The 15,206-nt window shown below is 41.8% G+C and overlaps 1 protein-coding gene across 1 annotated transcript in view; it reads right to left on the minus strand.

Annotated features, from left to right (window-relative positions):
• L3MBTL4 (L3MBTL histone methyl-lysine binding protein 4) overlaps positions 1 to 15,206 on the minus strand; it is a 304,117-nt gene that overhangs the window by 84,688 nt on the left and 204,223 nt on the right. The window contains exon 15 of the mRNA XM_030836653.2: positions 3,255 to 3,325. Within this exon, the coding sequence (XP_030692513.2) occupies positions 3,255 to 3,325 (71 nt within the window). The remainder of the gene's footprint in view (positions 1 to 3,254; positions 3,326 to 15,206) is intronic.

The following is a 15,206-nucleotide window of genomic DNA, read 5'->3' on the forward strand; positions in this document are numbered from 1 at the left end:
TAGCGGAACAGTCCAGAGCAGAGGGAAAAACCTGACAGGCCACTGCGCAGAAGCCAATTCCATTCCAGAGAAGGGACATGTTTGGAGTCGCTCTGTGCTCATGCCTTATTTACTTAGCAAAGGGCACAAAGGCTAATTACCACCTGCCACCTCTCAGGTGTAACACCCAATAAGCTTCCCTGCAAACCTTCAGATGAGTTAAGACAGACTCTAACTTACTTCTGTTAATTTTATTACCAAACATCCTTCAAGACAATCATGTTTTCCTCAACCAATTTACATCATTATAAACTAAATGTTTCTATCATCTGATCTAATTCTTTGGAAAAGGAAAAATGTTGAATCTCTTAAGAAGTATGCTGGAAAACAATGATGGCCTTTAAAATACTTTCCATTATATCTGCCAAGCATATCAACTGTGAATAGAACGATTTAGAAAATGAAGATGTTTCCAAGTAAATACTGAAAACATGCCAAAGATATGAAGAGGACAAGCTACATGTGCTCGTGTACACATGTGCACACAATCTCTAAAAATCCAAGATATACTATTTTCCCTCACGGGAGAAATGAGGAACAGATTTTAACTCATTTTCCTTAAAAAAAAAAAAAAAAAGGAAAAAAATTCCTAATGAATTAAAGAATGTGTTTATTCAAATCTATGGCCAGACCAAAGAAACAAAAAACAAAGGTAAAAGGATTTAGAAATTATACTCAGATTTATAGGCTTACAGAAAATAACAGGGAAATATTAAATAATCACTTAATGTCACAGCAGCAACATATTTATTCTCATTATTTTGTCTCATCCAGGTTAGAACCAGAGAAAATGAGCTTAATTATAATAACAAGGGTTACATCAATATGAGGAAGAACCACTTTGGGTGACAAAAGGCTAGACAGAGAGCTAAATAAATCCTGCTCGGATGGACCCCTGAGGCATCTTCTCAACAAGAAGCACAGCGGCCCCGGCAGCACACACTCTGCACCAGGCGGGGGCTCCCCGTCATTAATGTCCCGGGTCTGTGAACACAGACCTTCTCTGGGAGGAAATCAGATGTTTAAATTGAGAAGCACGGTAAATGCACCAATAAATAAACACGTGTGGCTATGAACTTCTTACAAACTACACAGAAAAGCACAGGTGCTTACTACCAAACAAGGTGGATTGCATCTTTCACATTATGCAGTTGCACTTTGCTAGGGATCTTTTCTGTCTTTATAAGAATGATCCTCATTAGTATTTTACTATGTGAACTACTGAACTGACTGCGTATTTGTTTTAACAGGAACGTATACATAATTACTCTGTGGAGATACTTTCAAAAGTGTCAAAATATGAATTGAGACACTGACACTTTTTTAGGGCTCTTCATGCAGCACCAAGCATGCTGTGTACAGAACGAAGGCTGGTAAAATGGATGAGAACATCTGTATGGAGCAGCTTCCAAAATATCAGTTATTTATTTCATTTTATTTAAAGAGATGTTCCTATCCGGTTATATTGTGTAGAAACTCTTCTGGCTAGGGAGACACATATAGATGCACAATCCAAACAGAGTAACTTAACGTCCCTCCCTTTTCTGAGGAAAAGATTCCTCCCCGCTTCATGGATGAGATACAATCAAGTGTTCTTCCAGTTACGAGAGGAGCTCGGCCCTGCCTGAGATCAGCCCACAGAATCCATAGCCCTTTTGGACCCTCCTACACTGGTGGTGGGAATGTAAATTGGTGCAGCCACTGTGGAAAACAGTATGGAGGGGTCTCAAAAACTAAAAATAGAACTACCATATGACCCAGTAATTCCACACCTCAGTACATATTAGAAAAAAATAAAAACACTAATTCAAAAAGATACATGCACCCCAATGTTCACGGCAGCATTATTGACTATAGCCAAGATATGGAAGCAACCTAAGTGTCCATCAACAGATGAATGGATAAAGAAGATGTGTATATACACAATGGAATACTACTCAACCATAAAAAAGAACAGTTTTGCCATTTGCAGCAACATGGATGGACTTGGAAGGCATTATGCCAAGTGAAATAAGTCAGAGAGAGAAAGACAAATGTCGTATGATATCACTTATATGTGGAATCTAAAAAATACAACAAACTAGTGAATATAACAAAAAAGAAGCAGACTCACAGATACAGAGAACAAGCTAGTGGTTACCAGTAGGGGGAGAGGCAATATAGGGATGCGGAGTAAGAGGTACAAACTATCAGATATAAAATAAGCTGCAAGTACATATTGTACAACACGGGAAATATAGTCAAAATTTTATAATGACTATAAATGGAGTGTAACCTTTAAAAATAGTGAATCACCATATTGTACCCTGGTAACTTATATAATATTGTACAGCAACTATACTTCAATTTAAAAAAAAGAAGTCACAGCCCTTTTGTTCAATGACTGTAAAGCACACTCCTTTTCTCTTAAGACAAGTCGAATGGATAATTGTTTTGGAGATGAAGTGCAATGCAACCAAATTGTACTAACTTGAACTTTTAGCCAAATCAGGAGAAAACTCACTAATTTTCTTTTCCTCTAGAAGATAAACAGATCTCCTACCATGTTCTGGAAGATACAAACATGTAGAACTACATTGCTGAAGACACAGAACTACAACTTACCAACATTTTTATCTGACCAAATAAAAATGATTGCACCAAATTAACACCCAGGAGGACATTTATTCCTTAGCTTGCTACAGTATAACCTCGAAATTATACATGACATTCCGCGTATATTGAGCCTTAATTGCAAAGCAACATAATTAAGTGAAAACATGCAATTCTCTCCCCTATACTCTAATAATCCCTTAGCTTTTAACCCTTCAAGCTTGCCGTAACCTCCTTGCCTGTCTCGCTAACGAAGTACACTCTGCAGTCCCCCCAACTTATAAGAATGCAAGGAGACACTTCTGGTTTCCCTCCATGCCCTGTGCAGATGGCAGAGAGAGATTCCACCACTGAGACGTGTTATTTCTACAGGTTTAGATTTGTCTTGTCATCAGTGAGGACCACAGAGTAGATTATACAGTCTTTCACTTTAAAAGTGAGGAAATGAAGGTCAGAGCAGTGAAGTAGGGTTGGGATGAGAGGAGAGCATAAGTGTCTGGGCCCCTGGCAGGTTCTTTCCCCCATTCCTTCCTGGAATGATAACACCAACCAAACACACAAACAAGACATTCTTCCCAACAAAAAAGCAGAGTCTGCGTTTTTGCTAGTGTTTTTGTTTTTACCTCTGAAGAGAATATCCAAGTCAATATCTTCTTTTCCTTTGATTTTCAAACACTTTGCCTGCTGTACAAGTCTGGGCAAAGAACAGAAATAAAACCTGGATTCATTATCCTGTGAGGTAGGAATAAATCATGACAGCAGCACCAATTTAAACAGAAACCACAGGGTAAACAAGAGTGAATTAGCCGGTACTTTTGCTGCACAGAGCCTTGTTAGAATTTTTCTTCAATTTAAGATTTAAAAATACACTTTTGTTCAGAAACTGGAAGTTTGAAACCTGAAAGCTCCCAACACCCCGTTCTATTATAGCAAAAAGTTTCTAAAACTCTCTGGAGAATAACCTCTTCAGATTCTGAGGAGGAGCTATTAGGGATGGTAGGTGATGGTGTGGTAGGTAGTAAATAATAATTGTAACTGATGATTTCTGTGCTTATTTTAATCAAAAGATTATAGACATTGTGCTCAAACAATAGTACAAAGTAACTTAGTTACACTGTCGAATGTCAGAGAATTAATTAACTTTTAAAATGCTCCAGAATACAGCAAGGACTAATTCTGTAACTCTTTCATCACGGAACTTCATTAAAACTTGAGGCTCATAGTTTGTAATGAATATGGAAGTTTCTGAAATGAAACTTTTCCAGTGTTGCTAATTACCTAGTAACTAATTTTAGGTAGACAGAACTTGAAATGGTTCATTAATTTATCTGCAGTATTTACGATTTTAATGAAAATTATAATACCTTGCTTGGCAAATATATTTTGATTGCACTTGGATAACTGCTCTCTCATTTTATCTTCACTGACAAGCCATTAAGGTAGGCATGCCAGTACTGTTTCAGTTTTTGTTTTAGATGAGGAAACTGATTCAGTTACTAAAATCTTACATAGAAACCTAAGTGACTGGTACATAATTTGAGGCAATTTTATCTGTATGTTCCAAAAACGTGTGTCATGATAAAAACACATTCTATTAATCAGATACTTTTTAACCATGAAGAGTTTTTTAATCAAAAAAGCAATTAACTGAAAAAGAATTTCTGTTGAAATCCCACCTTTGGACCTTAAAAGAAGGTCCCACACAGCCACTGTGGCACACACCAGCCTCAGGTAGTTAATCTCCTGCGGTGCAAGCAGAGACCAGTCCACCCAAAACCTGAGTCTGTGTCTTAGGCCCTGTGCCCTGGGTTTGAGGCCCAGAGTGAGCAATTAGATTCTAGAAGCCTCAGCTTCCCAACCTGCAAAACCAAGCCAGTACTTGCCTTACAGGGTTTGTTTGGAACAATCAGTGAAACAATATAACATAGTCTACAAACTCTTATGCATCATGGTCATGCATAAAAATATATGGAATATTTATTAATTCCATATGCTTAATTTCATTATATATATAATACATACTGTAAAATTATTTATATATCTCATCAGGATTTATCTACATTCTTGTAGGAAAGAACATTAATGGAAGGAGGGCTTCCATAATGGAAGTGGAAGGAGGGCTTAGCCCTAAGCAGCGAGCCTCTGGGGGAGAGAGCTGGTCAACACGGGATGTCAGAGGCACGTGTGCACAGTAAAGTCATTTTGCAAAGAATAAGATGGAAAAGAAGAGAACAATTTCAGCTCTCCTTACATCTTTTTGGCAAATAGCTAGGTATTTCCCCCCAAACTTTACAAATTGTATGAAACTTGAGTTGATTTTCAAACCATCTGAAAGCATCCCTCTGCAAATACAAGCTGATGAAGATGGCAGTTCTATCTTACAAAATTAAAAAAAAAAAAAAGAAGCCAGTATGCCTTACATAACTGACGAGGATTTTATAAAGCAATTTAAAACTAAATCAAATAAATTTACTGACTGGCTTTTTAAAAAAATGCAAGGTGTTGCAATCAATCACAGATATATTTAGGAATAGTTCTTGCTTTCAAAATTATTACATCACCAGGGAGATACACCAAGTCAAACCCTGTAAACCAGCGGTCCCCAACCTTTTCGGCACTAGGGACCAGTTTCATGGAAGACAATTTTTCCCAGGACTGCGGCGGGGGTGGGGTGGGTGGGGGGTGGGGGGTGGAGAAGGAGGCAGGGCTGGGGATGGTTCAGGCAGTAACGCGAGTGACGGGCAGTGACGGGCAGCGGCAGATGCAGCTTCACCGGCTCGTCTGCGGCTCACCTCCTGCCGTGCAGCCTGGTTCCTAACAGGCCTCAGATGGCTACTGGTCCCTGGCCCGGGGGTTGGGGCCCCCTGCTGTAAACTGTTCAGATTCCGTTACATCTCCTGAGTGAGGCAGGTGCCTCCTAAGGACTCCCAGGTTCTTCATTTCATTTAACCTCATTTCATTCTCACAAAAACTCTATAAGGTGGGTGCAGCAGGCTGTGAATCAAGAAACTGAGGCTCAGAAATATTAAACCACTTGCCCATCTTGGGGGCACAGTGAGTCAGTGGTGGAGCCAGAGCGCAAACTCAGCGGACTCCAAATCCAGGCTTCCTTCTACCCTACACATCATCTGGCAGGAACGGAGGGTTTCCTGAGTGTCTACAGACGGCCTGGGGCTGGAGATTGTTGACACAGGTAGGGGAGAGAAGAGGGAGGACAGTAGTGTTCCCGGGGGCTGGAGGGAGGGTGCGGCTCTGTGCAAGTTGGTCGGGAGGAGGCTGGGGATGCAGCCGGGTCTGTCCTGAAAGGATGGGGACATGGGTGACCGATGGGGCCACGAAGGTCTAGGGAATGAGGGTGGGAGGAAAGCAGGAGCGGCACAGACCAAGCAGGAGCAAAATGGAAAGGAGAGCATTTGGGGACACGAATAAGCCCCTCAGCTGATGGGGCTGAAGCATCTGCACTGTGCGAGGAAAGGAAGGACCAGAGGTGGGGCTAAAGGAATTGGCTAGAGCGGAGCTGGGGAGGCCTGGCACGCTGCTCTCAAGCACTCGGGCTTTATCTCGATGGCCGTGAAAGAAGCCACCGCAGCCCTGGCCTTGGGAGAATCTACTGCACATGGTCAGAAATGTCTGGAGGTGATCAGGCCAGTCACGTGCTGAAGATTAATATTTCTTTGCATGTTAGCTGAAAAGGTAATACCACTAAAATCTCAGCTCTGACCATTTCACCAATTCTTCTTAAAGCCCAGCCTCCACCTTCTATGTAGTCATAATAGCTCCAGCATCTGAACAACCTTCAAAACCTTTTGTTAATAGAACTGCTATTGCTGCAGCCAGTGTCAAGCTACCCATCTGTCTGTCTGTCTGTGATTCATTTTAGAGGAGTGCACGTGACTATCAGTGTTTGTGTTAGAGACATGCCGCTGCCATCCCATTGTTTTTACTATCTTTACTATCCGTTGGTCTTTACTATCTGTTGTTTTTCCAAATGACTTGCCTTTTCCTTAGGATTTTGCTACTTCCTTGAAAATAGGAGCTGCATGTTCTCTGACCCTCCTTCTATGCTTCCACTACTTTTAATGAGGCAAATCAGTGGTTACTGCTTTGTGCTCAATAAATGCTAGGCCTGAACCAGATGCCTAACACGAAGGAGGTAATATTAATCTTATAAGTGTGTGTTGAAAAAGACAGAGAGGTTAAGTAGCTTGCCCAAAGTCACACAGCAAGTAGAAGAGCAAGAATTTGAATTTAACTCAGGTTAGTCTACATGTAAATAAACACCTTCTAGAACATGAGTTGGAAAACTACAGTCCATGAGGCAAATCCTGCCGTAGGCTGTTTTCATAAATGAAGTTTTATTAGAACACAGCTATGCTCATCAGTTTACTTACTGTGTACGGCTGCTTTCATGCTACAATGAACAACTGTAGCAGAGATCTTACAGCCAGCAGAGCCTAAAATACTCACTATCTGGCCCTTTACAGAAAAGGTTTGCTGACTCCTGTTCTATAAGGAAAAGGTCCCTGAGGCCAAAAATACACACACAATCTGTGATTGTTTCACATGGCTATTTTTCCCCAAAACTGCCCTAACAATTGTATTTAGGTATAACTTATAATGGGACTTGGAAAGCAAATATTGGGCTCCGACTGCTTTTTATTTTTAGACAAACTGTCCAAGTCCAGCCAACATTTCTTTGAGCTTTTCCTACCTGCAGGTGTCACATTCGGCCGAGGTGGTGTCTGTCACCAAGAGACATAATCTATCTGAGGATACAGGTGTGTCCACCGCCTACCTTCACACAGAGCAGACTGAGAGAAGGGCCGCAAGGAAGAGAGGAAGAAACCACGATGGAGTCACAAAGAGAGGGTTTTCTGCTTTAAAGGTCCGAGAGGTGAGAGAACACCTTCAGGAGGACATGAGCTTGAACCAGGCCTCGAAGCAAGTTTTACTGAGTGATGTGCAGAGAGGGACCCTGCAAAGGCACAGACACATGGAGGGTGGGAGTAAGAAGAATCAGTGGTGGGGCTGGAGGGTGATGAGCTGGGGTGCAGGCTGTGGGCAGGTTACGAGTACCGCACACGCTTCCTATGTGCATCCACACCTATGTGCTCTCGTGTGTAAGGACGTGGGTAAATGTGAACTTATTTACAGTAAAGCAAATGGATCGAGGACCTGCAAGACTCCACCAACAGAAAGAAGAATTCATATGATATGTTTAGTTTGTCAATAAAAGGTAATTAAACTTTAACGAATACTGCATTATAAAGCATCAATAAACGATATGCATACTTGTGAAAATGTTTACTGCAGCATTATTTATAAGAGGAAAAATACTGGAAACAACCTAAATACCTGTCAATAGGGGAATGAGGTGAATAAGTTCGTCCACACTATGGAATATGATAGTTATTAAAAACAGTGCATTGAATCCACCTGTGTTGACATGGCAAATTATTCATGACAGGTGGTCAAATAAATAAGACATATTTTTGAGCTAATATCTTTTATCGTCAGACTTTCTTTGAGCCAACAATTAATGTTTTCACATGGCTTTCCATAAGGAAGAAGGCAAATTTGTTTTTTCTTTGTGGGTAGACTTAGTTGCTTAGGTCTTTATAACTTTTCCGTATAAAAATAAAAGTCCAAGACCAGAGTATTTTCCTTCTGGTCATAAATGCTGACTTATTTACAGGTGCCTTGTTCAGAACTCCATTGTGAACTTGGGATAAAATATGTGTGTATGTTATTAAAGCCTCAGTGTTGAATGTCTGGGTGCTTTAAAGGTTTGCTCCTGTGTTAAACTTTCAGGAACACAGCATTCTTCCTCCGTGTTCAACAGGGTTATATTATAAGCTGTCCAGAGTGATACAAGCTAACCTTCAAAGAAACATTAACAAAAAATAATGTAATTTTAAAAAAAAGAGTGACAGCCATAAAAAAAACCGAAATTGAGTTATTTGTAGTGAGGTGGATGGACCTAGAATCTGTCATACAGAGTAAAGTAAGTCAGAAAGAGAAAAACAAATACCGTATGCTAACACATATATATGGAATCTAAAAAAAAAAATGTCTCTGAAGAACCTAGGGTCAGGACAGGAATAAAGACGCAGACGTAGAGAATGGACTTGAGGACACGGGGAGGGGGAAGGGTAAGCTGGGACGAAATAAGAGAGTGGCATGGACATACATACACTACCAAATGTAAAATAGCTAGCTAGTGGGAAGCAGCTGCATAGCACAGGGAGATCAGCTCGGTGCTTTGTGACCACCTAGAGGGGTGGGATTGGGAGGGTGGGAGGGGGACACAAGAGGGAGGGGATATGGGGATGTATGTATGCAAATAGCTGATTCACTTTGTTATACAGCAGCAACTAACACAACATTGTACGGCAATTATACTCCAATAAAGATGTTAAAAAAAAAGAGTGAATGTGTATCTGCATATCTGTATGTAAATGTAAACAGAAAAAGAGTAGAAAAGAACATGAAAATCTATTCACACAAGTAACCTTGGGATGCAGCATTAGAGTTAAGGAGTGGAGAGTGAGAAATTATTATTCTTAAAAACTTCTATATTACCTGAATTACTGCAGTGCGAATTTTATCATATTTTTATAAGACTACAAGTTATGCTGTTTGATAGGAAAACACCTGAGTATTAATAATGTTTTCAACTTTTATTTTTTCTTACTAATCTATATTTTCTAATATTCCTATAATACACAAGCATTGCTTTAGTTATAAGAAAAAACTGACATTAAATGCCACAACTTTGCTATTTACAATAAATAGAAAATAATTATTTTAAAGCCAGATGAAGTATGTGGATGAGAAAAAATGCCCACTGTTGCTTAGGCAACAAAGTTTTGTTTTTCTGGGGATTGGGAACACCAATATTTCCTTGACGGAAGAAACCACAGACACTTTAGCACACACTGTTCTCAGCATTTAATTACTAAGGGCCTGAGCCAAGGCAGGATTCCAGAAATCCAGAGATCCACAATAAATCATAAAATGCCTCATGAAAATCAGCATAGAAGGACATTTTAAAAGATCTTTCTAAGGCATACACTGGTTATTTTATCACATTTTAGCAAGACTATAAATTTGTTTAGAAACACAAGACTACAATGAAGGTGCCAGAGGCACAGAGGCAAGTGGAATCCAGGAGGCCAGGTCCTTTCATCGCATCACAGCTTCCGTCTACACCCCTGAGCTGATCTTTGACAGGCTGGTTTCGGTTTCAATTTGCAAAACAGTCAACAGAACCCTTTAACTTGTCTTAATGGCCTGGATCTGCCTAGGGTCTCCAAGAATTTAAGGTGCGTAACTGCTGAGACCAAGGTCCCCTTTCACTCCTTGTCAGTTACCACAGTCTGTAAGTCTCTCTTCCATTTGGTTTATCTTTGTTTTCCCTCCTCCGCCTCCTCTCCCTGAAAATACGCTCCCCGCAGGGACAGGACCCCTGGGCCACAGCAGACGCTCCGCACGTACCCGCTGGATGAAGAAACATCAGTGCCATGAGTGAACTAGCTCAGTGCCTGGGTTGCGGGGACGAGCCGTCCTGCCTGAGTTCGGATCCTCATCCCGCCACTTACCAGCGTGGGTTTTCGTACCACTAAGTGAAAGCTTAATAAGAACAAGGATTTTAGGGCTTTCCTGGTGGCGCAGTGGTTGAGAGTCCGCCTGCCGGTGCAGGGGATGCAGGTTTGTGCCCCAGTCCAGGAAGATCCCACGTACCGCGCAGCGGCTGGGCCCGTGAGCCGTGGCTGCTGAGCCTGCGCGTCCGGAGCCTGTGCTCCGCAAAGGGAGAGGCCGCGGCAGTGAGAGGCCCACGTACCGCAAAAAAAAAAAAAGAACAGAACAAGGATTTTAGTCTGTTTTCTTAACTGCTGTCTCACTGGAGTTTGGAACAGTGCCTTTCTAAGGGTTTGTTCAATGGATAAATGATGAATAAATGAACGGCTATGGTCCGGATCCTGAATTCAGGGAGGTACGTGCTGTTCAGTTATTTATAACGCCATAAAACGGCTCTGTTCTGACCTCACTCTGGGGGAGGAGGAGGGATGGGATGGTGAGCAGAGCAATGACCCGGGGTCAGAGGGCTCGGGGCTGCCACTAATGACAGTGTCAATAAGGGACTAAATGCTTGACTTTAACAACCTTATTTCTCTGTTGTAGAAGTTGGATGAGATAACCTTCTGAGTCCTTTTCCAACTGTAGAGCTCCAGGATCGTCACACTTGGCTGGAGGTCCCTCAGAGTCCAGCTGGAAGTATGGAGTGGGAGGGGGCTGTCCGGATGGCCGGGGGCTTCCTGTCCAACCACAGTCCTCCACAGACCCTGAGGACCCTGGGTGTCCCAGTGTTTTGATCACTGCTCACTTGATTAAGGAGTTTACTTTAGTTCCGAATAAATAAACAAAGGGCTAAATTTCTATGTTTGGTGCAAAGATGTGTGCTACAGACACAGCTAGAACCAGTCCAACTGCAAGACTTTAAGATCAACAAGTTTTATAAAAAATGGAAGAAAGATATGGAATTATTATTTCAATAGTTTCTACTATGTTCCAGGCCCAGTCATACATCTCTATCTATCTGCATCTATACACCTCTGTTCAAAAACCTAAGCCTCGGATATTGTATTCATTTTACAGGTAAAGACATTGAGACTGTTATGGGAAAACAAATGTATGTTTGTACCTGAATCAGTCAACTACGATTCACTAAGAACTATAATGCGAACAGTGGTGAAGGAAAAATGCAAGCATAATAAGAACTGCTTCTCGCTCCTTAGCAGCCTCCAATCTTTTTGAGAAAATAAGGCACATGTGCAAAACAAGTATCAAAAAGGCTCAAGGAGACACAAAGCGTGGAGCAGACCCAAAGCACAAGGAAGGGGCCTCGCTCTCATCCGATCCACACCCCAGGGCCCAGCGGAGTCCTGGCACCGCACGGGTGCTCAACATCTATTTGCTTTGTCAAGTACCGGCTAAGCGTCAGGCATTGAACTAGACGTGAAAAATACACAGATGTGTAAAACACCATCTCTAAGGTCAAGAAGCTCACACGGGCTGAACTGCTGTGGAAAGTTTCAAGACAGAGATGAGCCTTGGAGAAGAGAACACGCAGCAGGAGTAGAGGAGGCAGGAAGAATGGGAACAAAGGCACCCGCGCAGGAGGAAGAACACGACTGCGGATGGTGACAGGGCGTGAGTGGACGCCCAGAGGCTTGGCCTCCGAAAGCAGAGAATTTACATGGGAAGGAGCAAGATCAAAGGCTGACGGGCTCAAGGAAACCTCTTTAAGGACTTGGAAGGTTCATACACGAAACAACCGGCTAACACTGGTTAAATTCTGAGAACGGACCTCATAGAAGGTAATCTGAGTCGTGCAAACAAGCTAGTTGGCTCATAGCTGAGCAGTTTCTTACGAGGATCATTAAGGAACTACTCCACTGCCTGCCATTCTCTGCGATGACCATAATCTCTCCCAGCCATTTTTATTGTCAATATAGGCCTTTGGGAAGTACGTAAAATTTATAATATGGCAGGCATTATGAAAAACAAAGTGAGCTATATTAGGCATTTTCTTAGGTTTTCTTAATAGCCGTGATTGAATATGACAGCTTTTTTAACTAATGGTCCTGCCGACTGTGTAAATTAGAGGCAGAAGTTGTTATTAAAGAATACCCAGGTGGATGGGGAAGGGGACTGGACAAAATGTCCTACACAGGCCCGGGGAAGCCAGCTAACGTAATATAGGGCGCGGGGGGGCAGCTGCATTTCAAGTAATTTTCTTATGATGAAACTGTCTGATGAGTATAATTTTATTCCCCCGTTGCAGATCGAAGCCTTTAGTACCTATTACAAAGAAACGTGTTCAGGTGGAAGACTTGCATTATATAGTATACATAAGAATAAACAGTTTGGGGCAAACATGGTTGAGATTCTTCCCCTTCAGTAGTTCTGTGTTCACAAAATAAGAAATAAATGCCTCACAAGATGACCCTGAGAATCCTGAAGAGCAGCAGAAAGTCTAAACATAAACCCAGCCAGGCATCTTCAGAGCCTCCAACTGCCATCCTTTTGCCAGCCTGATGCCATTGAAAACATGTATAGGATTTAGGGTCAGGTAGTTCTGGACTCAGACCCCACCCTCGTCTACTAATTATCTGTGTGGTCCTGCACGCTTTGCCTAACCTCTCTGAACCTCCAGGTGCCTACGTTATAAAACCAGAGTTGTTGTGAGGATGAAATAAAATTCCCAAGACCATGTATGTGAATTGCTCACCACAATGCTTTGCAGCACAAGCTAATAAGTGTATGATATCAGTATTAGTATTACTGTTGATAAATCTCTTGTTGCCATTATGAGTTTACTGAACTAAGAATATGCTGGACTTAACTGGAAGACCTATGTCCTGGATTAGCTACTAGTAAGAACCTCTACTTCTTCATCAATAAGTGACAATACTATATATACAACATATATATAGTTGTATATATGTATATACAACATACAATATAATGACAATAATGTCTGTTTTGCCTAAATCACAAGATTATGGGAAACTTTAAAGGTAATGTATCTGAAGACTATAAACTGTCAAACAAATTAACATATCCACCCTAGAGTACGTTCCCAGATGAAAGATGCTCAAGTGTTAAGGTCATTTGCCTCCGTTTAATGCACCATGAATATAGTACTAATCACTCTACTAGCACCAAAAGAGGGAATATATTTACAGCATAACAGTTTTTTGTTTGTTTGTTTGTTTGTTTTGCGGTATGCGGGCCTCTCACTGTTGTGGCCCCTCCCGTTGCGGAGCAGAGGCTCCAGACACGCAGGCTCAGCGGCCATGGCTCACGGGCCCAGCCGCCCCGTGGCATGTGGGATCTTTCCAGACCGGGGCACGAACCCGTGTCCCCTGCATCGGCAGGCGGACTCTCAACCACTGCGCCACCAGGGAAGCCCACAGCATAATAGTTTTTCAGTAATGGCGACCTAACGTGAATCTGACTATTTAAACTTATATTAACATGCAATCGTACTACTGTGAAGATGAATCCTATAAACATTTAGTAGCATATAATGCACTCGAATTCATAACATGACCCTCTACTAAGAAAATGTGAACATAAACAGACTATTTCCACTGCTAAGTCATGGAGACTTAAAATTTACTAATAATAACTCCCTCTCCAAAGATTAACATGAGAACAAACATGCTTTTTAAAACTAAACACAAAACTGGGATGCAGTTAAGGAAAATACACAATTCCCTAAACTTTGGGGCAGCATCTAATTGATTTTGTAAGAAGGTCAAGAGATAATTTTATATTTTGCACTGGCATTGCAAGAAGCCTGGAGATGCTAAGGTGACAGCGTTGCTTGTGTAAGAAGTTAGGGCAGGCCTGTCCAGGGCTCAGAGACCATGGATGCACTGGACGCCAGAGGAAATTAAAGACCTGATTTTCACTCATTTCACCCCCTTGTCTATCCTTGGACACGCGCCAACCACAAATTATTTTTCCTCAGCATGTAGAAGAGGAGAGATGGGATTTAAACATTCTCCTCCACCTGTACACGGTATCTTGTGATTTTAACAGCAGAGGTTTGGGTTAGAGGAGAGGCAGCCTCAGGAGATTACCACAAGTAAACTGTGAGAAGAGCTGAAATAAATTTTAGCTGCTCATCATTAGCCTACATATTCTTCCTTGTCGATTTCCTTGTTCTTTTTGTCTTTGAGCTGGAATTCTGGACCGTGAACAGGAGGTCATGGGGAAGGAAGCAGGTCAAAGTGAGTACTACTGCCAAGACCACTTGACCCGAACATCGTTTTGTTGTGACGACTGGTTTAAAAAAAAAGAGGACGGGGATTGGAGTGCAAGAATGGCTTTGGTCTTGGGATGTGAAAGAAAAAGAAGGCTTAACAATTCGAGATGTGGACCGTGAGGCTCCCCCTCTTCCGCGCAGCCGCTCACACAGCTCTGTGCATTCATGAAACAGGATCTGACAGAATAGGATCATGTGTAATTGTTTTGCTTGGTTATCAACTAACATTCTCTGCTTTTTCCATCTGTAGTAATTATGCTTATTTGACACATTTCAGTGCAAAAACCCCTCAAAACGGTAAAGCACACAACGATGTATTGAAAAGCGAGTTAGGGACGGGGGAGCCGTACACCTGTGCTGAAGAGAAAGGCCGGGCTCACCTCCGAGAGAACACGACGGAGTCATCGTTTTTTAAAACAGTTCAAAGAGCTGTTTATTCTCTCTGACTTTTGACATTGGGGATGAATGTCTAAAATGTTCACAAGAGAGGCTGAGTTTTTATTTGGGGGGAAGAAAGATAACAGAACAAAAAGAGTAACAGCAAATGGATGCACTGGTCTCTGGAATAAACAAGCGCTGTTCCCTGGAAGACAGTTTAAAAAAAAAAAGAAAAAACTCCCTCAACTAGGAAATGGAAAAGCTGTTCGAGCTCTCAGCCACTTGAAGTTGTAAATGGTGTGGGTGTGAAAAGCAGTAAAGAAAAACTAGACCCCGTACAGTTCCGGCAAGAGGAGTG

Source organism: Globicephala melas, chromosome 13 (assembly GCF_963455315.2).
Source record: "Globicephala melas chromosome 13, mGloMel1.2, whole genome shotgun sequence".
Lineage (NCBI taxonomy): Eukaryota > Metazoa > Chordata > Mammalia > Artiodactyla > Delphinidae > Globicephala > Globicephala melas.